Below are 25,823 nucleotides of genomic sequence, written 5' to 3' on the forward strand. Positions count from 1 at the left end.
GTGAGGAAAAATGCTGGAAACAAAGAATGCTTTCAAAAATGGAAGTGTTAATCATTTATTTTCCTTCTGTCTCTTAATGTAATCCCAGACACATTTGATGATGTTGAGATCAGGGCTCTGTTGGGGCTATACCATCACTTCCAGTACTTCTTGCTCTTCTTCACGCTGAAGATAGTTCTTAATGACTTTGGTTGTATGTTTGGGGTCATTGTCTTGCTGCAGAATACATTTGGGGCCAATAAATAATCATTTATATTTCTGAAAGCATTTTTTGTTTACAGCAATTTTCACATCTGCCTAAAACCTTTGTACAGTAGTGTATATAAAAAAGAAACAATAACAACAATAATATCAATAAGGTCACCAGAACTGCTTTCAACTACTGAAAAATTAAATAAATAAATAAAATAAAACATAAGAACATTTTTATATCAAACTGACTGACAGATTGCTCTATGCATTTATGTCAAGCAGGTTAATCATTAACACTCTGTTAACCAGATTATCCAAAGGATCATTGGATTGAGCCACTACCAGAGTCCTTAACCGCACATGGAAACTTGAACATCTATTGAAATAACTTAATTGGCTCTCAGTTCAACACTGAATTATCTTTAACTTCCTTCTATTTAACCCAGCGAGACCTCTCATGTCATCAGGCGCAGATCTTTTAACTACTCCTAACCACACAGCAAAGTGTGCTTTCAGAAACTGTGGTCCTGTTCTTTGGAACGATTTGTCCGCTGACCTGAGGTCAATTATAAGTGTGTTTACATTCAAAAGCAGACTCAAAACCCTTTTTACTTTCATAGACTTACACTGTATGTGTTTGTGTGTGCGTGTTCGCTTGAATTTAATGTTTTTGTAACGTTTTCTTTTGTTGTTTTTATTGCCCTACGTACAGATCCGTGTAATTTTGATGTCTATCTTTTATAGGAAGAACATTGAGTTTACGTGTACTAAAATGTGCTCTACAAATACAATTCCTTGACAATTCATTGACATTGACCTCTTGTGTTTAAGTTTACAGTGTTCACATCAGTGCCAATCAACATTTTGTAGTCCAATTTAAGGTATTTTAAATATGGCTTCAACACATTTTAACCCTTGCGAAAGTCTTCTTCTAGGTTATTCTTGCCTTCTCTGTGCAACTTGGTTAGATGCGTTCGTTGTGTGTTGCTGTAGTGGTTTTTTGGCCACATGACAAGATAAAAATTCTGTGAATTAATCTGGCTCAGAGGTTAATATTTCACGATATTACACCAGCACCCATAGTTTTGAAGTCGGTGTGTACCATCAGTGGAGGTGTAACAAGGTGTATGCAGAAAACTCCGCAGCGGTTTGTGAAGCAGCACCCACTCCCCGAATTTAGCGGGCGGCGCTGTAATATTAAACAAGCTTCCACCGTGTCTTTGCGGGGTTGTCTGCCATCAGAGGAGATCAGTTGGCTAGCGGAACAACAGCAGCAGCAGCAGCAGCAGCGAAGGGTTCAGATTCAGAGCCCGAGACCGAGATTTATCACTGTATTCAGTCCTTATCTGAAACCGAAGGTAAAGTAGCCGTTCTTTCAGCGTGAAGAACCGGCTTATCTACGATAATGTGCACGGTAGGCTGAAGTCAGATATGTATCGTGGATGTGAACTCAGGAGTCTAAGAAAACCGTAGCGGTGTTAGCTGTTAGCTAGCTTGTTCGGCGGAAACGGATTTGTCGTGGATTAGCTAAAATGCTTAACGGTGTAGGGCATCGCTGCTCAAATCTTAAACGAGTTGTTTGTGTGTGTTTTTCTTTGTAACAAAATAGGTAGATTGGGATAGCAGTAATTGGCTCATTCGGCTGACTAACAAAAATACTTTTAGTACATTCAGTTAAGCGTGTACTCGTGTTTAGCTTAAAGCGTTCCCTGGCATCAGTAGTTTCCTTTAAGAATTAGCTACAGAAAATGATTAGTTTGAACAACAGTGGGGGGTGTCTTAGCCTTTTGGTGCCCACCATCATTACATTCTTTTCTCACCATTGATTTGGAAGTTCCTATAGGGTTCCCGTAGGGATAGAGATGTTTGTGTAAGACATTATGTAACGAGAAGACATGTGCTCGTGTTGTTATTTTTGTTGCTACCCAGAAAAGTGTGTGTGGTGGTTGTTGATGGGCAGATGAATTTGATAGGCGAGCAGATCAGTCAGTAGCTAACAGCTGCTGTGTCCTAGCCCGTGACCGTCCAGTTCATAATTACTATGTGCAGACAGGCTTTCTACGGTGGGCACAAAAGTCTGCCAGCCTCTGTCAAATTATTGTTTAAAATAGATCGTTAGTTGTTCAGCTGTTTGTTTAAGTGAGGCAAAGTAAACAAATTTACACATGTTCCAATTTAAAGCTATTCCATGAGTTTGATCACCTGTTCAGTGTCCCGTACCATACAATAATGCTAATTCCTTGTCTCCACAGGTAACTGGTCTTTTATGGAATGACCACCTCGCAGAGATATATTGAATCCAAACCAGCGGGTAAGTTGACACGCTGCTGTCACCATGCATAAGCCCTGCATCATTTCCACATGTGTTGATGTTCTGCTCTGCTGTCGTTGTCCCTTTTCACAAATGTGCATTAGCCCGGTTTGCTGACATGGAGTGGCAGACGCCAGCTGTGTCAGAGAAGTTCCAAAGCCGTTTTGGCCGCCGGCCCGGAACATCAGACAGCGGGGACACTGGTCTTGGCACATCAGCATCTGACAGTGCAGAAGGTGATGACTTTTGCTTGTTCTTCCTCTGCCTGTAGTGCCTGTTGTGTAACATTGTTTTGAAGACTGTCTCACTGCAGTGACCTGAACACATCCATTAAACAGTGTTGGGTTTGTTTTTCTAATGGTTGTGCACCCTTAAACCTCTGTTCTTTAAAATTGCTCACTAGAAAGTTGAGCGCAGTCATGAAATATTTAAATTAGGTAATGCTTGGCACTTAACAATTTTGGGGAGATGAAGCTGGAACACACTGTGTTGTCCATGGTGTTGTTTCTAGGTCTATTTATAGGGTGATAAAATGTTCATGATTCACCGCTGATGCCTGGGACATTTACAGAGATACTCCCCAGCCAAAACTGACCCAAGGTGCAGCTTGTACTGCTCCAGAGTTGAGGTTAAGTGAGAGGAGATGTTTGAATGCCAAGGCTGTACCTTGCCTGTGGCGGGAATATCACTGCTTTCACATTGTTCTGTTTAAAATGGGAATCTCCCAATGGTTTGATAGCTTGTGTGTGCATGCACTAGTGGAAAAAATAATGGACTGAAAGGCTGTGTTTAATGGATGGCCAGCTGGGATGGGTGGTCCCTGTTTCCAAAGGAAACATTACAAAATAATAGGCTGCAGAGTAGCAGCACTGTAGGCTTTGGGCTGGTATTTATGGGTGGATTGCCAGGCAATTGTCAAGGACAAGGAAAAATATTAGTGAGGTGATGGTGTCCCAGCACACTGAGTAAACTGATGGTTATTTTGGTGCTCTCCCTGTCACTATGGTGAATTAAACAATCTCTGCTCCTGGCTTTTTATCAGTTAGCTTTAAGAGAACCTGTGGAGTTCTTTTTTTTTTTTTTTTTTAATTATTTAACCAGGAAAAAATGTCTTCAGAGTGTCCTGGCCAAGAAAGACAACAGTACAGTCAGTGGAGCATAAAACAAATAACACACAAGCAGAGATACAATAAGAAACAACCAAAACTTTAAAACTTCCAGTAAATACCAGTTATTAGTGTTAGTAGATGCATGCGTTCTGTCTTTGAAATAAATGAAAGCAGATGCCATTGAGGTGGCCAGGGTTATCTTACACCTCCTGAACATGTTAATCGCTGAGCTCGGCGCTTGTAAGACAATATTCCTATAACGGTCAGAGCTGTATTCAAGCGAATGGTTGGCAGGCTTGTTATTAGATACACTAATTGCTAGTTTCGCATTATTTTGTCCAACCCTCCACATGTTCATGTATTGAGTTGTGTTCCCTGAGCAAATTTCGTTTATAGCAATAGTTGTAAGCTATTACAGAGCTAAACTAGCAGCACTGACCCACTGTACAATCCTGAGTAGTTTGAGTGCTTTTCTGGATTTTTCTCTGGAAGTTTTGGTTTCCTGCCTTGGCTCATATCACATTCTCAAGATGTCAGTTTGATACGTTGAATAAAGGTGAAATTAAAATACAAAACAGAAGTCTCCAGACATTGTCTACAGTTTTGTGCTCTCCTTCAACAGACAGTTGTCCACTCTGTTCTCACATAGGCAAACTTGGAGCTGAGAGACTTTTCATTGGATGATATCTAGAAACGTTTCAGGCTATAGTGCATGTGGGAAACTGGCTTTAATATATCCAGTAATGCAGCTATTAGGCTTTTTTCCAACCACCTAGACTGATGGCAGTGCCTATAAATATAGCAGATAATTAGGGTTTGGAATTAAACTGCTTCCAGTTTAGCACCAGTATCAAATTGTCCAGTCCATTGCATTCTTGTGGCTCCAAGCTGATCAGTGCCTTTTAATCGGGGCCTTCATGATTTCCTGACTTTTGCATATTTTATAGAGGGACATCAAACTCATGGAAAAAGGTTTTTGCACATCATAGTCACACACAGGCCTTCTAAAAAAACAAAACTCTGTTTCTAAACTGTGTTCAGATTCAGGTATAGTAAAACCTCTGTGTCTAAGCTGAAAAACTATGTACTTGGATGATTGATCATGAATCAATGAGGGTATTGATAAAGAATCAGACCAGCAGGCAGAAGAGATAATGACATTGTTAACAATGATATCTTATCAGTGTCTTTCACTAAAAGCTACGATAATGAGTTTTTAGAGTCACCGTGAAGTGGGAAATACACTCGATTTGGTATACAAATGAACAAGTTTTGGGTTTTTATGTCTTTGGGTAGGAATGTGTGTTGAGCAAACATCTAACAAAGGTTGTTCTTGCTGAGGAGTTCAGACATGTTCTAGCCAGTCGTGATTCAGTGGAGCCTTGAGGCGTCTTTTATATCAGATGTGTTATGTTTAAAAAAAAAAAAAAAGTTTGTTCTTTTTTTCCCCCCACCCTATTTTGCCATGTTTGCTGTTTATTTTTGTGTGCAGTGATTATTCAGGGTGTCTTAATTTAAATCAGTTCTGGTTTAAGCTGGTAAGAGGTAGAAGTATCCCATTCAGTATTTGACTTTGGAGGTACACGTGTGATGTGTGGTTCAGTGGGAGGAGGCAAGGTGCTTAAATAAGCGGCACCCACAGATTGCTCTGTAACTTGAGAGGTGGGCTATAAATACCCCCTAACCTTTCCTGCGTGTGCCTGTTTGTATGCGTTCGTTCAGGGCTCGGTAAAGGCGAGGTCTTCTGTTGGAGGACAATACGGCTTTGGGCTTGCTCGTCGGGCGGCTGTCAGTCTTGGCTTCACAGGTTGTTCTGTTGCTCTCAGGAAATGCAGAAGACTGTTCTGTGTTTTGATTTAAAGCGTTCTGCCGCTCTGCTCACTTCCGCTCGTTGTTAGAAAACATGCCACAGCCTCTAACACGTTTGCTGTGTTCGAGTGACTGCCCAATTTTCAGACTTCAACACTTCTCTGAGGTTTGTAGTGCTGGTAAAACAGTTGTGTAACGTGTGTTGAGGATTGTGGAGATGGCTGGTGTTGGGTTTTCCTGTGTTCCTAAAGTCATTTATCATCTCTGAAGCTTCCAGATTAACATTGCTGTATCTGCTTGCTTAGTAAAGTGGACTCTGTGTTTACTGAAGCTGTAGTACCCCATGTGTGTTGTCAAAATTTTGCTAATTATAGGGCTGAACTTTTTGTCTGCCCTTCTGCAGTAACATATTTTTATAGTGGGTTATAATTGTACATGTTTCAGGCAGGTATCAGCAGGTTTATTAACACAGTGAACACAGGAAATGTTTGTCATGTAACACGGAGCTCTAATTCTGTGCAGTGCTTTAAGTCTATTATAAGCCTATTCCCTGAGTTGAGTCAGTCAAAGCCATTTAATTCTTTCAGCGGTGACACCTCATCATCAAAGTAGGCCACCAGTAAACCCTGCTGCATCTACTTTACACTGCTGACTGAAAATAGAGAAAATGGCCTGCGGTAGCGCTCCAGATATTCTGCACTGGTTTAACAGGGAACATTTGTAGTGTGAGAGAAATCCTCTTAATGTTGTTTCTAATGTTTGTCTTCTTTTATTATTTTTTTTAAGATTTCTGCAGTTCCAGCAGCAGCCCCTCTTTCCAGCCCATCCGCAGTCAGATCCCCATACCCACTGCACATGTCATGCCATCCACGGCCGGAGCCCCGGCCTCAAAGCCCCAGTCATGTGTCCAGGAGGACTGCCTGTCCTCAGCTGCAGGTCACAGATCTTCCTCTGGCTCCAGAACCCCAAGCGGCACCACGTCAAAGTCCTCCTCTCTCTCCAAATCAGCATCTTCGCCCAACTTGGATGCTGAAGTTGGCGTGGGAGGAGATCCCGTCGGGGTAAAGCCCGACTGCCTGAGTCGATACCGTAGTCTGGTGAATGGGCTGGACCACTCGCTTTTCCCAACAGACCATACGCGATTGGACGAGGGCCACAGGTTTGATACTCCTGCGGTGGAACCTACACTGAATCAGTCAGCCATTCTGGGTGGGTTATGCCCTGACATGAGACTCCGGTTACAGACCGGGATTAGAGACACTCCAGACTACGTGTCTGAGGCCTACAGAGGAAGTTTGGAGCACAGCTATAAAGTTCTGCCTGAAGCTAGGCCTGGCGTTCCTGGTACTGCAGAAGCCTCTAATCAAAGGGGCGGACAGCCTGGTGTGGCCGGATCTGCTGGAGTTTATACGAGTCCTCTTAGCCTTCAGACGCAGGCTCTGTTGAGAGAGCACGCAGGCTCCAAAGGTTATGAGCCGCTGCGGCAGGACAGATGCAGTGAACTTCCAAGCTGGCAGCAGCAACAGCAGCATAAACAACTGGAAAGCTTACGCTTGCAAATGGAACAAATGCAGGTATGTATCTCAATATAAAACATCTACTGCTGCAAGATTGTTGGTAAAGAAAGTGAGACCAACAAGTTTGGATTTCAAGTGTATCTTGTGACACTTTTTCCACACAATATATTTTGCTAGGTGGCAAAACAAAAAAGGCAGCTTTAAATGGGTTCAGATGTATCTGGGAAAATGTAAAAAACTGAAGATTTGTGGAGTAGCTGTTTGTTTGTAAAGATTAAAACTTGGCAAAAGAATAGCTTCTATACACAATGTATAGATTTTCCCATTTCTTTATTAATTACATATAAAATGTGGTCTAATACACATTTAAGTTTATTTTAAAACAGGATTTTAAACAGATCAATAACCAAAATTTAAATTTCAACTACTTCAACCAATTATATGCTGTCTGCAGATATATTTAATTATTCGATCTTTTGTTAACACTGACTTTTGTTATGTTTGGGAGCAGATGCTGACCGAGTGCCACTTTGAAGTGTGACTTTTAGCAGTTTATCAAATTTTTGCTTACAAATGAACACTTAAGTACACTAATGCAGTTTTTCTGGAACTAACACTGAACAAAAACAAGCTAAACCTGATCGTATTGAGAGGTAATTATACTATATGAACAGGCTGTACAACCTCTTGCTGATTCAAAGCCGAGATCGATGAGCTGCATTCACTCATTTCTAATACATAACGTTATTTATTGTATTTTAAATGCTTAGATATAATTTTTGTGTCCTTTCCCAATAAGCGTTTTTGTCCTCAACATACATAGCCTATTTGACATTAACAAAAGAAGTAGATGACAGGCTCGTGTTCATGTTTCTTGGGAATATATTTGTTATGCCAGTTTATTTGTTCTGTCACTGTCAGGTGGCTAGCTGTGTGCAGATTTAAACCTGTTATGTTGTCAGCATAAATGTGGCGTGTGTGGCTCTAAAATTATAAGTATTTAATGTAAAGATGTTGGCACTAAAGCAGAAATCAAACAGGTACCAGAGCTTATTTATTGATCATAAGAATACTGATCAGCTCCAATGTTACCAGTTGTACTATTGGCAGTGAACAAATAAAGAAACTTGGTGTCCTTTACTATTGTTTTATTAATAATATATTGTCCAGTTTGTATTTCAAACTTTATAATTTGGGGTTTAGAATCAGAAGTTCATCTTCCCTGTTTCTATATGTGCGTGAAGGCCATTGGCAGCTGCAGCACAGTGTAGCACGTACAAAGCTACACAATGAATTATGGTTCCTAAAGTCATAAGTACAAGTCTTTTGCATATAAAGGCAGAAACTCCAGCAGTCTGCCGGTAGCTTGAAGGGTTAATGATTAAAAGTAACCGTTTTGTCCTGAGTGCACACATGCATGACGAGCATCACTATCATTGTCTTTGTCCTGAATCCTGTTAATTTGTTTCTTATACAACATCAACAGTGAAAGCACAAATCACCAAGTAGTGTTGATAAGACTAGTAGTACCATTACAACCTTAACATTAGTCATCTAAAGTTTTACTGGAAAACAAACACTGCTGGCACTGCTAATTATTTCATAGCACAGTGACCCATGACCATGTGATTTGACAAAAAAGTAGTTGTTACTTTCGTGTTGCATATGAATAATTGGAGGTTATTCATGAGGCGTTTGCAGTACTCGGTACTTTAAAGCACTAGATCTGTTGTTGCTAACCCCTGAATTGTGTGAAAAAGTGGAAAGTATGCAGGTGTGTCTCATCACTTGTCCGCCACTGTCAGTTAACACTGACACGTAATACATTTCTCCCTCTCTTGTTACAGCTAATGGGTGGAGGAATGGGTCAGTACCCACCTCTATACTCAACACCGGTTCACTCTGAGTCGGGCAAGTGGGACGCGCTGGTCAAAGCCAGCGAGAGCCTGCTAAAGGAGAAGGAGCTTATCATTGAGAGGTAAGTGTTTGTAATGGGTTCACTGCTTTTATTAAATTACCAAAACAAAGCTTTGTGAATGTTTGTGTTGTTGTTGATGGTTGGACTTGGTTGTGATCGCAGACAAAAGCAGCACATGGCCCAGCTGGAGCAGCGTCTGAGGGAAAGCGAGCTGCAGGTTCACGGAGCCCTCCTGGGCAGAGGAGCTTCTTATGGAGATATGTATATGCTGCGTCTACAGGTTAGTAAAAACATGCTCAGCCTCCAGAAAGCAACGCTTAGGACTACTATACTGCTGTCATGTTGACTAACTGCACCCATATCTTACTCAGCTGAGTCTTTGATGTTGACTTGCAGGAGGCTCAGAGGGAGAACGCGTTCTTGAGGGCGCAGTTTGCAGAGCGCACAGACTCTGTTGTTCTGGAGAAAGCAGAGGCAGAGCGCAGACTCGCGGCAGTTGAGGCTGAGATGCGGCGACTGACCGAGAATCTGAAGGAAGCCTGCGAGAGGCACACGGAGGAGATGAAGAAACAGGAAGAAAGGGTTTGTGCTTACCCAACACGTCCTTATTAAGAGTCATGCACACGAGAACCACAATATCGAGACTGAAAACCTTTAAACCCTAATGATGGCCAATGCAATGGTTGTTTTTTTTTATATATAAATAAAAACCCTGCCCAATACTTTGCTCTAGCATGTCCCAGTATTTGATATTAGCTAACAGCAGAGCAAAACACTTGACGTCCTTGAGCCCAAGGACATCAAGTGGGAAGTTGTTGTCTCCCACACAAGAAACAATATGGTGTAGATAAAAATCGGTCAGGGTTAATCACTCGAAGCCTGAAGCACGCTTCCTCTTTTCATTAAACAAACTTCTTTGAAACTAAAAAGTAACAATGGGTTTGTCATTTTCCTTTATTCATCATCAGATGATTGAGAAGGGCTGTAATCAGTATTGAGCGGCACATTTGGGTACCGTAATGTTATCAGATTAACGTGTGTTTATGTTTGCAGATCCGCAGTCGAGACAAGCACATCAGCAACCTGAAGAAAAAGTGTCAGAAGGAGTCGGAACTGAAGAGGGAGAACCAGCAGCGTATTGAGACTCTTGAGCGCTACCTCGCTGACCTGCCCACCTTGGAGGACTACCAGAACCAGAACAAACAGGTTAGGACACTAAACTTTAACTCCTTTTCGTTTGCTCAGGTGCACATGTGTTAATCATTAAACCTGCTCATGTTTGTTTGCTTTTTTAAAATAAGCTGTTGGAAGCTGAACATCAGGTAGCAGAGCTAGAAAGGAAAGTAAAAGAACTGGACGACTGTCTGGCGACGACAAACTCGCAGCTGAAGGAGAAAGACTCATACCTGGAGGAGCAGAAACGCAGGGAGAGGGACCTGCTGACCACCATTACTGAGTATGTGTACTCCTCTCTGTAGGCATGTTATTTCTCCTCGCTCTCAGTGTAAAAAGAAAACCTAATAACTGTGCATAATGAGTGTTCTGCGTTATTTTTGTCTTCATCAGTATGCAGCAGCGGGTACAGCAGGGCCTGGAGGATGGAGCCAGACTCCCTTCTCTGGATTTTGAGAAGCTTAGAGGAGAGAACAACAGTTTGAAAGAGGAGCAGCAGAGACTCAAAAAGGTCTGCTTGGTGTGGTCTTACATGTGCAAAGAAGGTTCACCTTTTCAGATCAGGGCAGAACACAAAGACAGGATTCAGAGTGTAAATATCACTGGATAAACTAGAATAACTAAGGACTATTTGTATGTAGGTTTATTAAAAAGTAATTTCTATCCCAAAGTAAAGATGCAGAAAGAACCCACTTTGTGCATTGACCTCAGATGACTCCTGAGCTTAGAGGAAGTTCATGTTCAGATGAGTTAGATTTACAGAGAAGTGAGTATTTCTCTGGGAAATGACTGTATTATGTGGTTTACAGCATGTTCTCTGCAGTGTGTACTGAATTTGCTGTGCTCATGTGTGCAAGTTAGATCAATAACATGGAAAATATCCAGCACACGCTGGTCGGTAACGCCTCATTGGTGCTTAAGTTGGTGTTGTTTTAATGCTCATTTCTTCTCTTTGCAGGTTATTGAGAAGCAACACAGGATGATGGAACAGCTTGGATCACAGATCCAGGTGTTTATCTCTTCACAGGGAATCTGAATGAGTGCGTGTTTGCTGTTTCTGTAGCGCGCAACATTTTTAAATCTTTTTTTTTTTCTTTTGCAGGCTTTGGAGGAGCAGATATCTCAGGAAGAAAGCAGCTCTCAGGCTCTCAGAGAGGAGGTGCTGGCCAAAGAGCAGAACGTGTTAGAGCTCCACACAGCCATGAAGGAGGTGAGCTATATTAACCACCATCTCCAAAAAAGCACCAACTTTCTCAGTTTCTGTTTAATTTAGAAATCAGACCTCTGAGTCCTCAATAAAGCTCGACAGCTCCTAACACCGATGCCGATCATTGTGTTGTAGCTGTCGACCCAGAACCAGGAACTAATGGAGCAGAATTTGACGCTGCAGGAGCAGATGAGCGATCCAGAGCAAAAGTGCACTAACCAGGCTTCCTCTGTCCTGCAGCCAGCTGGGGCTAATCTCACAAAGAGACTGCATGCTGAGATTGCTTCCTGCCTCAGTGACCTGCGCTCACTGTGCAGCATCCTAACCCAGCGAGCCCAGGGACAAGACCCCAACCTGTCCCTGCTCCTTGGCCTCACTTGTAAGCACTACTCGAGTTTTTATTTCTGACCTTCATCTTTTTCACTGTAGTGTTGAATTTGATGTTTAAATTAAATGTAATCGAATGAGAACCAATTATGCATTGTTTTTCCAGCACCCCCATCCGTGGCGGAGCACGGCGAGGACTGGATGAATCCTGAAGTGCTGCAGAAGAAGCTGGTCGAAGTCCAGCAGCTCCGGCGCGATGTCGAGGAGCTGCGTAACGTAATACTGGACCGTTACGCTCAGGACATGGGAGAAAACTGCATAACTCAGTAACCTCGACAACCAGCCACGATGGAGGAAACTTGCGGGAACCTCTTCATCTCGGAGGACTCTTAACAGGCTTTTCTTCCACGCTTTGTTCCTGAATGTCAGAGGACTGGACTATAATTTCCTTGAAACGAGGACAAAGGAAAGCCCATATGGTTTAGCTTCTACTTCTCGACTGACTGCATGTCGAGTCTCAAGCCTGCCTGTAGCTCAGAGCCCCCACCTCCCCGCCCCCATCCCATTGAGTTCATCTATTTCAGTCCAAGGGCTAACAGAATATAACTTACCTCTAATACTTGATCCTTAAGCATTGTGTGTCTGTGTGTTTGTGTGCGCACGTGTGGGGTTTTTTTTGTTTTTATAATGATGACGACATGATGCTGTCAGTTACCAAAACAGTCTTATACTTTTTATTCCACTTTGGTGGAAAACTCTTTGTGTAGAGGTCCTGCAAATATTAACTTATTTAAAATTTAATTTCCCTCCAAAGGGGAATTATCTGAGAAGTAGTTGACAATCAACTGAAAATATTTAACCTTTGCTTTTTACTTTTGCTTTTTTTTTTTTTCTTCCTTTTTTTAACGACTTTGCAAGGAAATGTTACTAATGCGCCATTTGAAATGGTGAACACTGTAATACTGGACTCTGCTGTGAGGTATGAGGCATAATAACTAAAAGAGGTTTAATACCAAATCAGCTTCTCACACCAACAGGCCTACCGTATACCAAAGAAACACCGGTCGAAGCAGTCGTGCAGGTGTGCGAGCACTCCTCGCTGCTGCAGGCTTCCTCCTGAATGAATTACCAACATGTGCCTTTCTGTCGCGTTTGCAACTTCAATGCTAATTTCATCCCAGACCAACCACAAAGGGCTGATTGCAGCTGACTCTTCCAGTATAACCGTTCACTCAGTGTGTCAACCAGTAGGACAGTCAATACATTCCCTCTGACACTGAATGTAGTAGGAAAAAAAAAAACGTGTTGCAAAGCTCGAGTTGGCCCTGGTAGATGATTAAAACACGGTGAAAGTCTGAGCGTAGATATAGCGTAGATTTCATGTCGATGACAGCAGACTCGCATTCAAGCCGAGCGGTGAACTGTTTGAGTAAATGTATGAATGAGAAACAGTATTAATCTTCAGTATTATTTATTGTTATTTTAGGGTTTTTTTGTTTGCATTGAAAACTCTGTGTGAAAGTTTTCTGGGTCTTCCTAACGTGTTGTTGCTGTAATAATGTGCTAACGTGTCTCAGCAAGCATCCACAGTGTGCAAAGGTCCCATGAAGTGTCTGTTAGATTGTATTATTTCTTTGTGGTTTGAGGTGTGATGAGATGGGATGTTCCTTCAGGCGTTTTGACTGTGGAGGTGACTGTGGAGGGGTTGGCTGGATCACCCCATAATCACGGGTCACATCGAAGTGAATGGAGTTTTTGTATTTGTCCTGACGGTGAGATAAGCCATTTAAAAGGGGAAAACAAAAACGAAAAAGCATGACACTTTATGGGAAGAGAAAGGGATTTTAACATAAAAATATGCAACAATGACTTTTATTATTCTGAACACCACCCAGGGACACACAAGCCATTTTTCATTTCATGGGACCTTTAAACTTGAGTAGCACAAGATTTCTCTTTGAAAAGTCGGGCTCCGCATGCCTTAACATCTCAAATGTTTTGCAAAAGGGAAAAAATATGTTTATATTTTCATACTTTTGTCCTTGTTTGTATTTGCATATTTTAGAAATAAAGATTTTCGACACTTGGTTTTGTTTTAATTGGTCTCAGATTGCTTTTATTTGTTTAACTTTGCAGAGAAAGGATGAAAAGACCAGACTGTTCCTGCAGATGTGTCAGCTGCACATTCATAATGAGTCCAGGGAAGAGATTGTCCTTTAAAAGACACAAATTAGGAGATTATGTCCTACCACCAGCAGCCTGAACCTTACTTTTATGTTTACTCAGAATTCTGAACGTATCATCCAAGTATTGCAGCAGAAACAGACTCATCAGACCATGCAACATTCTTCCAGTCTTAATCGTAACTTCAGCGTCCTGGTCTCAACTGACAGCAGCCGGTGTGGTCCTCACCTGCTGTAGCCCACCTGCTTAAAGGTTCTGTGTGTTGTGTGTTAAGAGATGCTCTTCTGCATATTGTGGATGTAACAAGTTACTGCTCCTTTCCCATAAGCTCTAAGCAGTCATTCTGTTTCTCCTATTTCACCCAGAGAACTGCTGCTCACTGAACGTTGTCTCTGAACTTTAGAGATGGTTGCGTGGAAAATCCCAGCAGACCAGCCCATCTGGCACTAACCGTTCTGATGATCTGTTTGAACTTTAGCAGGTCAGCTTGAGCATGTCTACATGCACTGAATTGCTGCCATGTGATTATCTGATTAGATATTGGTGTTAATGATCTGTGTCCCTGTTAAGATAAGAGCAAAGGTATAAGAAACAAAAGGAATAATGGCTCATTGGGATTTTATTTCAGTGTCATGGGTTTGTGAATGCTTTTGGCCTCACTGTCACAGAACACAGTCGTCATTAATAACATCAGCAACACCTTTACTTCTGCTCACGCTCCGCTCTGCTGTGAACAGCACTGATGTAACAAGATAAAAGTAATTCTTTAATCTTTAACAGCTTTGTTGACGTCGGCCAGTGAAGGATCGGGCTTCCTCTGTCGCAGCAGTAGAGTGGCGTTTGTCACGATTCCACGCGACTGGAGCGTCTGACCATCATCATCATAGTTGCGCTGTGGGAATGCGCTGATGATGTCATAACTGGGCACACCGCCCCTTCTGTAGTGCAGCGACAAACAAACAGCAGGCTGGGTCACGTGATTGTAAAAGCAGCGGTGCGGTCAGTGCATTGAGATGTGTCCTCACCTGTGTTTGTCCAGGAACCTCCGCAGGTCACCGACTGTTTCCGACGGGGACATTTTCACTATGTAAGTGTGGCTCCCGTCTTCTGACTTCACCTTGAGAGTGATGACATTACAGGCAGGCTGGTAGGCGCTGAAAGCCTGCAGTCTGGTGGCAGCCATGACGCATTATGGTTGTTAGAAAAATGTGGGTGAAAACTGGAGCGTTGCATCACAAACACGGTCACCAGCTGATGGCTGCCCTCATTTTCAGATCAGCACATACAGTAATCTCTACAATCTGGACGATCAGTGGCCAAATCGGGATTTAAGCAGGTCTTACATCAAGTGTGGTGTTCTTAAATTCCTTTAACCCACTTTGTACTTGTCATTTTTTTCATGTGGTATTCATTTGGTATGGCAAATGTTTTTAAGCCATGCTTATTTGCACAGCATGAGTTTGTGATGACTGACACCCTCTGGTAAGTCTGTTAACTGGCAGAGACAAATATTTATGCTATACACATAAAAAATAAAAGAGAACATTTGGTTTACCTCTCAGTACTCGCTTGCAGTGACGGTGTATCTATCAGTATCACTGAACTGCTGCTGTCCACATCAGATGTACCCTGGTAGAAGCACACTGATTATCAGTGCTGTCTTATATATACATGAGGACTTAACCATTAGGCCCTCTATAAAGATTTTCCCAAGTGCTGCTAAACAGAGAAACAGTGGAACTGAAATCAGAGATTTGTGCAGGCCTTTAATGACACTAATGACAATTAATGTTGATTTTGGCCTTCTGGAGCCTGGTCTTCACCAGGGGTGACTATGTTTTGGGGCACTGTCGTGATTAAAGACAAAGCAACAACCCAGACACAGGTTTACTGGTGACTGCTTGAGATTTTGCTCCCAAATCTTCACATATCCTTTTATTTTGATTTCTTCCACCTTGAAGAGATTCCCAGTTCCAGACACAACATAATACTGCCACCACTGTGTTTCAATGTGGGGACGTTGTTCTTTGCTTTATATGTCTCTCACTTCTTTCTCCAAACATAAAAAGCATCTCTTTGGCCAAAGAGCTCTAGTTTTGTCTCATCTGATCAAAGCATGTGCTACTAGTATCTAAAATCTTTCTCCAGGTTGTCCTTCAGTGAGTTTGGCATGAAGTTATCTGTTCTGCAGAAGTGGAGTTTTTCTTGTTCTGCAGCTTTGCAGTCCATTCCTGTGCTGGATTCTAGTGATTATCTTCTTTGAGACTATAATTCACGACTCGAGTAAGTCTGAACGGATTTCTTTTGTTTTTGGTAGCATGCTTTCTCAGGTGGCAGCTTGAAGTTTTTATAATGTGAGAAAATTGGAAGCTAACTCTCAGTTTCAACTTAGCTTCGAGCATTATAATGTTAAAGCTCATCATTGCACAGCAGTAGTGCCTGCTATGGTTTTTCAGGGAACTAATAATACTGATCCTGGTAATTTTTGCTTTTTTCTGAAATGGTAATAATAGTTGATGCTTTATAAAGAAAACTACAATGTTTACAAATGTTATGTTAAAAAGTCCTTGGTCTGTTTAAAAAAGCACTCGGAAAAATGTTGACGAAGCTTTTAAACTTTGTAGGGTGGCTGGTAATTTTGTCCTCATCTGTATATTTGTACAAACAGATAATTGCTGCTTCTCTACGACTCACCTGCAGCTTTGCCCTCAGCGAGTTCCTGATATCAATCACTCGGCCGGCCTTCACCACCAACTTCGGCAACTTGTTCAGGAACTGATCTGTGGTCAGCTTCTTGCCTTTGAATCAGAAGAAAACATGAGAATGACAGCAAAGTCTCTGAGGATCTGCACCGCAGCTTTGATCAGGGTGACGTTTGCAGAACAGACCGGGGAAGTGAGAACTCAGCGAGCTTGCTGATTCATCTTTGTCCCCACAAACAGCCTGTCCTTTACCAGGAAACGTTTCCCACGGGAGCCTAGAGTTGAATTCCTCGTATCGCCTGTCATGAAGCTGCAAAGAGAATTTTTGTGAAGACAGTCGATTGTTCCCAAAAACAAAATAAGAAAAGGAAACTGAGACTCACCTCAAAAGGTACACCATCCGGAAATCTTTCTTGAAGCTCAGATGGAAAATAGCCATCCATTAGATCTTGCATGCACTGCTGCAGGGACCAAGAGTTTACTTTTAACCAAGGAAAGATTCCAGTTTAATATAGACTTTGATTTTCCTTTTTTAGTGTAGCTAACCTGCGTGCTGTGCTCCTGATATGAGCGGAAAGGACCATCAAACATTACAATGCCATTCCTGTAGAGCCTCAGTGGAATGGGATCCTTTTTTGCCAGCTGTGCTCCTGTCGCTGTCATTTGCACAAAAGACTCTCCTTCCCCTAGGAGGACGTTCAGTTCTCTGATCCTCTGCAGCACGAGATCAAAGTTTATGTGGACGCCTCTGCCACCAGAAGTCTCTGCAGAAGACAACAAAACAAAACAAAAACAGCACAGCTTTAACATACAAAAGACACGGAGGGATTGCAGGTCTGCAGGACTGGTGGATCTACCTCGCTCTGCAGGATCACCAGAGTCTGTATCTCCCACCCAGATCAAACCATAATCATTCAGAAAGTCCTGCAACAACGACAGCAGCTCAGTGAAACCTCCACACTGATAAAATCACGATCTCATACTTTATGAACACACCTTACTCACCTCCATCTCATGCACTTGATTTTGCAGTTGTTGGCACCGGCTTTCGAGATCATCTCTGCTCCTCGGGTCATGCATGCTTCCTAAATCCACACAATCATGAAAACGCTTTGATCGACTTAACATAAATCAAACTCAAGTCTGTGCCTGCTGTAGGTAATTACCTGACTTCTCCTGAACCCTCAGCTTCTCCTCTAAATCTGAAATCTGTTTATCCTTGGGAGGAATGATGAAACCATAAAGTGAGGTTTAAATATGTTTAAAGGATGGCTGGCAGTTTTGGTATTCGTTGAAGGGGTTGCATGCTCACTTTGCGCTCTATCTCCTTTGCATGGCTCCTCACTGTTTTCTCCAGGAGGGTCACTCGCTGCATCATGGCAGACATGAGGTCAAAGTTGGTCGGAGGACACCCTGGAAACCAGCAATTAAGTATTGGAAAAATAAAACTTATAATCATTTTGTATGTGATAAATAAAAGAAGATATATTGACACTGGAATATGAAGCATTGTGTTAAAGCCTACCTTTCTTTAATGGAGCTCCCGTATTTGAGGTGGAGGCTTCGTTGGTTGTAGTGTGAGAGTAATCAGAAGACTCATCGGCCAATTCAGCCTCAAATTCTAAAAACAAAAAGTATCATGGTTATAAAAGATGTTTTGCTATTTTTTCAACTGGAAAAGTTACCTGATAAACTTATGATCAGTTTCTCCAGTAAGATATAATTGTTATTATTCGTCAAATGTGAGGATTTGCTGCATTTTGCTCATCACAGTTTAAGTTATTTATGTTGTGGACACATGAATACTGTTAGATCTCCACACACTTTAAATCAAACAATCACAGTGTGTCTAAAGTGCAGACTTTGAGCTTTAATTTGAAGGGTTTAAAAGGAAAGTAGTTCTAGTTCTAGCTGGGATGTATTTATTTATTCTGTACTTGTACTTTACTGAATTTGCAGCGCTGCTGGTGATCTGTGAGTGCATCGTTACCTTTCAGCAGATTCCTCCTGAAAGGAACTTTTGATTTGCTCCTGCAGGTCGAAGAAAATTAAGTGTGGCGACATGATTGATACGTTTATTCTGCACAATAAAACTACAGTCCAGTTTCTACCTGTGTGGAGTTAATCACCTACCCTTGGTCTTTGTGAGCGCCCTGCAGAGGAGTGCGTTTGGTTTTCTTTAGCATCGACAAAGGAGAGCTCATTTTAAATCCAAAGCCTGAATATCCCACACTTATTTCTTCTTTGGACTTCTTTCTGTTCAGAGAATGAACTATAACAGAGGTTCAGAGGGATTTCCGGTGTTTTCTCAGTTTGTGTGGAGTCCGTTTCCAATAGCAACAATGTAACGTATTAAGTGAAGTCTGCAGAAGTGCCTGTTTCATCCAGAGGAGGTCGCTCTTTCTGTCCTCACTTTAAAATTATTAATTCATTTCCAAACTAAGTGATTGTAGTTTTTTTTAATGTGAGAAGTCATAAATATTTAATGTTTTATTCATCATAATAAGATGTATTATGAAATGTAAGCACTGGTGATGTCATGTTGGGAAACTAATGAGACAGAAAAACAAAACAAAAAAGCCTTTTTTTCATGAAAGATAAACAAACATTGATGAGTGGTGTTTCCTAAATTTGCCTTTACTATTTAGATGCCGTTAACCATGGATACTCAGAAATTATGACGGCAGCAACTAATCTTTGCCATAACATTTTTTCTTCCCAACTTTGACATACAGACATACCGCTCAGGCGGTAGAGCAGGTCATCTACTGATTGGAAGGTTGGTGGTTCGATTCCTGGCTTCCCCTAGTCTGCATGCCAAATATCCTTGGGCAAGATATTAACCCCAAATTGCTCTCCGATGCATCCATCGGAGTGTGAATGTGTGTGAAAGTTACTTCGAAAGCACTTAGAACAATAAGCTTGTGCGAATGGGTGTGAATGGGTGAATGCACAAGTTGTGTAAAGCGCTTTGAGTGCTCAGAAGAGTAGAAAAGCGCTATATAAGAACCAGTCCATTTACCATTTATGGTAGAGGTGGGCAGATTGATCAAAATATCGATACCAAAGCTTGTATTGGTATCAGATCAACACTAGCGCATTAGATTGATACTTTTTTGCCCTATCCTCTAAGTTCAGTATGGAGCCCACTGAATTGTATTCAATTTTTTGGGAGAAAATAAAAAATAAAAACACATTTTCTGTTGACTGTCACATTTATTGTATTTATAACCGATAGTACAGAAGTTGGTCCAAAGCCCTTTAGAGACAGGCACATTTACGTCACAGATCTCCAAAATAAAAGGTTTTGTTGTGCAAACAAATTACTGTGGAAAGTAATTAGTGGTTTAGTGATCATCTGTGCGTTTAATACACATTATTAGTCATATTTAAAGCACATATTCAACTGGATACACAATAAAATAGTACCTTCAGAAGCAATCTAATTACTTGTATAACCTAAGAATAATTCAGTGTCTAAGAATAATTCAGAATTAATAACCACAGTTTTCAGTTTAATACACCAGTTTACGCTTTAATTATGAAACCTGAGCCAAAGGCTTAATCATGTTGACCAGAATCCTCCAAAGTAAGTTTGTTTCAGTATTGTTTACACCATTGTTTCAGTCTCTTAACTACATAAATGCTGTCCATGTTATATTAAGCAATTAAAAACAGGATAGATAATACAGAATACAGATTTCATGCTGTAGCGCCTCAGCAGCAGCAGGGTAATATGCTTCCATAATTACATATTTCCAAGACGAATTTGCATGACATACAGCCCACGTGTAACACACGAGGGCTGTGTGCTTGATAGGTTGCTGAAGTATAACACTGATTTCATGGAATTTATTGACATTGACAGTGAGGTAGTGTTACGACATTAAGACATTAAGGACTTTGATAGATTCCATATCTTCCTGTCAGCCAGAGGACCACAGATGGAAACCTCTCTTGGGGAGACTAGTCAAAATCAGGTACACTTCGCATTTGCTAAGTCATAAAATGTGTTTCAACAGTTATTAACAATTAGTCAGGATCAGATTTATTTGCCAAGTAGCAACTACAAGGATGAAATCAATTGAATTATTATTCAGAATTTATTTTAGTCTCTCTAAAAATCTATCTTTATCTTCCCTGTCTCCAAGACTGGAACAAGTATTGCATCACTTTGCAGTGATCCTGAAGCATCATCCATAACACACCAACCGCAGGGGATATGCATCGGTGATCTAAAGAGTGCAACCAGGCAGTATCACTTTATTGCCTTTCTATCTATCTATCTATCTATCTATCTATCTATCTATCTATCTATCTATCTATCTATCTATCTATCTATCTATCTATCTATCTATCTATCTATCTATCTATCTATCTATCTATCTATCTATCTATCTATCTATCTATCTATCTATCTATTAGGGGTGCAACGATACTCGTATCGATATTGAACCGTTCGATACAGTGCTTTCGGTTCGGTACGCATATGTATCGAACAATACAAAATTTGTAATTTATTTTATCAACTTTCCTTCTGACGATGCTGTCTGTGTTGAGCGCTCAGTGAATCTGCGTTCGACTACTCCGCCTAGGCTGCACTGTCGAGCCTAGGCGGAGTAGTCGAACAAATATATATATATATTCTTCCTCAGTTCAGCAATCTGTATGTAAGGATCTGGTTCTGTTGATACAGAAAGAGAAAAAAGGGTGTATAATCATGTGCTACCAGCAAAAACCTCAGCCAACTTATTTACAGTTTTTCTCAGTCGCTTTGGTGTGTTCCTCAGAACACCATTAACATTTGCACAGCAGTTAGTGCATTTCCCAAAACAATTAGTGCAAACTGCAAAACCTAGTGGATAGCCTGCAAAAGCACGTCACATGCACAGAATTGATTATCCATACCTCAAAAGCAAGTATCCATGTCAATGAAACTGTCAGTGCCATCAAAATGAAAAGTCTTGACACCATCTTTATGAACAAGATAGTCAAATGGCATTGTCATGTTTCCACTATGACAGTTTATAATCTCAGTGTTTCCCATTGCAAAAACAATTGGTGACACCTGAAAATGCTGACGACAGCACTATGGCCTACCTGTACAGCCATCTGAAATGTGCAGTAAAGTCACTGTAGATGTTATGGGAGTCTTGGGAGTAACTGAGACACTGAATACGTACGTTTCACATTTCCATTGTGTAGAAGTGTTTGTAATCCTACAGAATTGTGCAAAAGAAAAATATGCTACAGTCACTTGTTCACTGTAGAATACATGTAAACATAAAATCACCCATTTGGTAGAGCTGTGCACTAATGTGAACAATAAACAGCACATGTAACAGTACAGTAAATCATTCTGGCACATCCAGACGTTCCCGTCTGTCTGGCCACATATTTTCATCTACATCACAACAGATGTTATCCCTCGCAATGCAGCGAGGAAAGTATCTCCTGGAGTGGCGAATCCATCCTCTGCAGGACCCTGCTGTGATGTCGTCACATGCTGCATCCATGGCTGCTAGCAGGGCCATTTGCTCATGTGGATGCCGGTCATAAACTTTCCACCTCCAGGCAGAGAAAAACTCCTCTATTGGATTAAGGAATAGGGAATATGGAGGGAGATATTCAACCAGAATTCTGTCATGTGCTGCAAACCACTCTCTGACCAGATGGGAGTGGTGAAAACGGACATTATCCCAGACAACAACATACTTGCTGAGTTGGCCTCCACCTCTCTCATTCTCAGGGACTAGGTCCCTGTAAAGATTGTCTAAAAATGTCAGGAGATGTTGGGTATTGTATGGACCAAGAAGGGGGATATGGGTGAGGACGCCGTTGTCTGAGATGGCTGCACACATGGTAATATTCCCTCCGCGCTGACCAGGGACTTCAGTGGTTGCCCTCTGTCCAAAGCGATTTCTTCCACGCCTTCTGCCTTTGGCCAGATTGAAACCTGCCTCATCAACATACAGTTTTTCTCAGTTGCTTTGGTGCATTTCTCACAACAGAATTAAACTTTGCACAATAGTTAGTTCAACCTCCACAACATGTAGTTGTTTTGGCACAACCTTGTGCAAATGCCTTTGGACATGAAGCAGTTGAGTAAGTACAAATATCTAAAGAATGGTCACTTTTGACTTGCTATTCATCACTATCTCCTTGCTTTTATCATGAATGTCACAATTATTTATACTTGTACCGGCTTAATAGTCATTGTCCTCACAACTAATAGTCTTCATTTCATTGCTTGTGTCAGTGCACTCAAAATTGTTGAACATCTTGTCAAACAATTTGTACACCCATTTTGAAAACCCTATTTTTAAGGAGTTTCCATGAAAATCTCCATAAATTACTTTTCTCAGGTGAACCTTATCTCACACTAATGAAAATTGGTGTGTGTTACTCTTACTTGCAACCAATGAAAAGCCTCTTCTACCCAGTCACAGGTGACGAGTGAAGGAGCTCCGTCACCAGTATGTACAGGTAAAACATGTTTGCATATGTACCTCTGTTTACTGTAAAAGTTTAGGCCATGTCCTGCACTTACATTTATGCATGTTACTGTAATCCTATTAACAATTCAAACTGTACAATCTGTTGTGCGAAATGCACCATTACAGACTTTTTCATTCTCATCCTTTGTATAGCGTATCCTGGAAGCCAGGGAACCCCTGCACACGTTTGTATATCTTGACGAAGCGGGATTCAATCTCGCAAAAGGCAGATGGCATGGACGAAATCACATTGGAGAAAGAGCCACCATTGATGTCCCAGGCCAACGAGGAGGAAATATTACAATGTGTGCAGCAATCTCAGAAAATGGCGTTCACACCCATATTCCTCGTATTGGTGCATACAATACCCAACACCTGTTGGCTTTTCTGGACGCTCTTTATAGGGACCTAATCCCACAAAATGAAAGGGATGATCCTGGTGACAATCGGACAATGTATGTAGTGGTTTGGGATAATGTTAGCTTCCATCACTCTGCTGTAGTCAGGCAGTGGTTTGCAGCACACGACAGGATGCTTATGGAGTTTCTTCCTCCTTACACTCCATTCCTAAATCCAATTGAGGAGTTTTTCTCTTCCTGGAGGTGGAAGGTATATGACAGGCATCCACATACCCAAATGACCCTGCTAGCAGCTATGGATGCAGCTTGTGATGACATCACAGCAGCGTCCTGCAGAGGGTGGATTCGACACTCCAGAAGATACTTTCCCTGATGCATCGATAGAGCTGACATTCGCTGTGATGTTGATGCAAATATGTGGGCAGACAGACGGGAGCGTCTAGATATCAATGATTGATATGCAGCAGTGTCTGTTTTTCAGGGTTTTGTTTCATAACTACTGCAGTAAGGTTTACTGTCTAAGTGAGTTTATGTTTGCTGTAAAATGTTTGATTTGCTGTATTTCCCCAGTTGCACAATGCTGTGAACAGTTTCAATTAAATATTATCAAGAGTGCATATGAAGTGTCTTGATTTTCCTTTACAATTTATGGTTTTCAACATGCCATGGATGCTGTCCAGACTTGACATGTCATTGGGGAGCACCTACAAAGAAATCTGTCACAATGAGAACATGTTCAAACCATTTGATTTTGTGACCAAAGGTGCTGGTGTAATGACTTGTAATTGTGACAGCCCTGACACTTTGATATAAGTACTTGCTTTTGATGAATATATTATCTGTTTTGATTAAGGGACTTGCTTTTGAAGCATTGACTACTTATTTTGAACAACTGACTTTTCTTTTTGATGGAGTGACTCACTTTTGCAAGTTATCCACCATGTTTTGCAGTTTGCACTAATTGTTTTGAGAAGAGCCTTAGTAGTGGTGCAGAGATCAATTCTGTTGTGAGAAATGCACCAAAGCAACTGAGAAAAACTGTATATGAATGTGTGCAGTGTTTCCCTGGCTTCCAGCTCCAGTACACGCTTTAGAGAGAGACAGAAATGCAATGTCACAATATGCCTGTGTACAGTAACAAACAGTAATGCATGCATTTGGTAAAACACATTGTAGAGTATGTGCTGTGGAATTGCAAGTGTACTGCATGAAACTACGAAGTACTGTAAAACAGTTTGCAGTGCAGAACATAGAAGACCAGCTTTACCTGCACATACTGGTGACGGATCTCCTTCACCCTGTCACTGTTTCGTTCAAATGGCACTTTATACAATTGCTTCATGTGGATTTCATTTTTCTTGAGTACTCTGTCAATTGTTGAAATTGAAACAGATTCAATATTGCCAAATACCGTGTAATTCTCTATGACAGCGCTTTGTATTTCTCTCAGCTTTATTGCATTGTTTGCAATGACCATTGCACAAATGGCTTCTTCTTGCTGTGGGGTAAAAAGGGGCCCTCTTCCGCCTCCGCGAGGTTGTCTTACAATCCTATGTGGTGCAGAGTGAACTTTTTGTGAAATTGCAAATACAGTACAGTAACATGTGATGTGTCTGAGATGGCACAGTACAGTACAGTGTATTACTGTTTGCATACCTGTTTTCCCTACGGAATGTTTGAATGATTGAACTGACAGTAGTTCTTCCAATATTGGGTTGCACCCTTCGACCAGCCTCCTCCATGGTGAGGCCGTGATTGACAACATGGTCCACAATTGTAGCCCTTATTTCATTAGGAATCCGCCTATATCTGCCTCTTCTCCCTCTTCCCCTTCCCCTTCCTCCCCGCATCCTCACCCCTCTTCCACGGTGCTGACCTTCCATTTTGTGTCACAGAAGTGTAGAAATGGTACACACTAGCTCCTGCGCAGTTTATATATGCTTGCCAATTGGGGATTCACAGGATTCATCCATAATTGACAGTGAACAAGTTGTTTGTCATTGGTTACAACTAAACTTTCACACGCCTCCTCATGAGTGACAGCTGTAATTCACCTGAGATCAACTGTTCAATTTCGGAGACATTTCCAGGAACAATGATACAGAAAGGTATAGGATTTGCTTGACAGATGGCCAATATTTGGCATGTGATAACTAGTTCAACAATTTTGTGTGTGATGACTCAAGCAATGGATGTATGGCTATTAGTTTTATTGGGAACGACTATTCAGCATCCATAGGTATGATTACTTTTGACTGACATGACATAAGCAAATGGAAATGTCAGAAAGCAGCAGGGAAATGTATGGAAGCAACTGATTCATGTCCAAAATCATTTGCAGTTTGTTCAGAGAGAGGAGAAATTGCTACTATGATGTGCACAAATGACTGAGTGTTGTGGAGGTTGAACTAATAGTTATGAGAATTTCAATTCTGATCTGAGAAACGCACCAAAGCGACTGAGAAAAACTGTATTATAAATGTTACAATCATTCCACTGGTGTCATTTCAATTGCAAT

General features: G+C 41.3%; 2 protein-coding genes and 1 long non-coding RNA gene across 6 annotated transcripts; 2 read left to right on the plus strand and 1 right to left on the minus strand.

The window, feature by feature from the left end:
* The first annotated feature begins 1,412 nt into the window (after positions 1-1,412).
* Positions 1,413-13,662, plus strand: cep85 (centrosomal protein 85). Of its 3 annotated transcripts, none has more exons than XM_024799287.2 (14): positions 1,413-1,550; positions 2,445-2,503; positions 2,608-2,739; positions 6,208-6,995; positions 8,786-8,916; positions 9,019-9,136; positions 9,253-9,438; positions 9,910-10,062; positions 10,158-10,312; positions 10,423-10,540; positions 10,988-11,038; positions 11,132-11,239; positions 11,372-11,615; positions 11,730-13,662. In XM_024799287.2, the coding sequence occupies exons 2-14, from the start codon at positions 2,464-2,466 to the stop codon at positions 11,891-11,893; spliced, it is 2,388 nt and encodes a 795-aa protein (XP_024655055.1). In that variant the 5' UTR covers positions 1,413-1,550; positions 2,445-2,463; the 3' UTR covers positions 11,894-13,662. The 3 variants fall into 3 exon arrangements, with proteins under 3 accessions (XP_024655055.1, XP_024655057.1, XP_024655056.1); XM_024799289.2 differs by having other exon boundaries at positions 11,477-11,615; XM_024799288.2 differs by having other exon boundaries at positions 1,437-1,606.
* Positions 13,658-18,785, minus strand: ubxn11 (UBX domain protein 11). Of its 2 annotated transcripts, XM_004576379.6 has the most exons (14): positions 18,583-18,785; positions 18,440-18,480; positions 17,975-18,070; positions 17,762-17,862; positions 17,616-17,667; positions 17,455-17,534; positions 17,307-17,373; positions 16,996-17,213; positions 16,833-16,910; positions 16,636-16,759; positions 16,442-16,545; positions 15,303-15,376; positions 14,773-14,916; positions 13,658-14,685 (listed from the first exon to the last, which is right to left on the minus strand). In XM_004576379.6, the coding sequence occupies exons 1-14, from the start codon at positions 18,651-18,653 to the stop codon at positions 14,514-14,516; spliced, it is 1,422 nt and encodes a 473-aa protein (XP_004576436.2). In that variant the 5' UTR covers positions 18,654-18,785; the 3' UTR covers positions 13,658-14,513. The 2 variants fall into 2 exon arrangements, with proteins under 2 accessions (XP_004576436.2, XP_012771875.2); XM_012916421.5 differs by lacking the exon at positions 18,440-18,480 and having other exon boundaries at positions 18,583-18,781.
* On the plus strand, positions 14,683-17,030 carry LOC105940643 (uncharacterized). Its single transcript, XR_001167353.4, has 3 exons — positions 14,683-14,834; positions 15,896-16,030; positions 16,416-17,030. It is a non-coding gene; the product is annotated as an uncharacterized LOC105940643 (long non-coding RNA).
* Positions 18,786-25,823: the final 7,038 nt, after the last annotated feature.

Source organism: Maylandia zebra, linkage group LG11 (assembly GCF_041146795.1).
Source record: "Maylandia zebra isolate NMK-2024a linkage group LG11, Mzebra_GT3a, whole genome shotgun sequence".
Classification (NCBI taxonomy): Eukaryota; Metazoa; Chordata; class Actinopteri; order Cichliformes; family Cichlidae; genus Maylandia; species Maylandia zebra.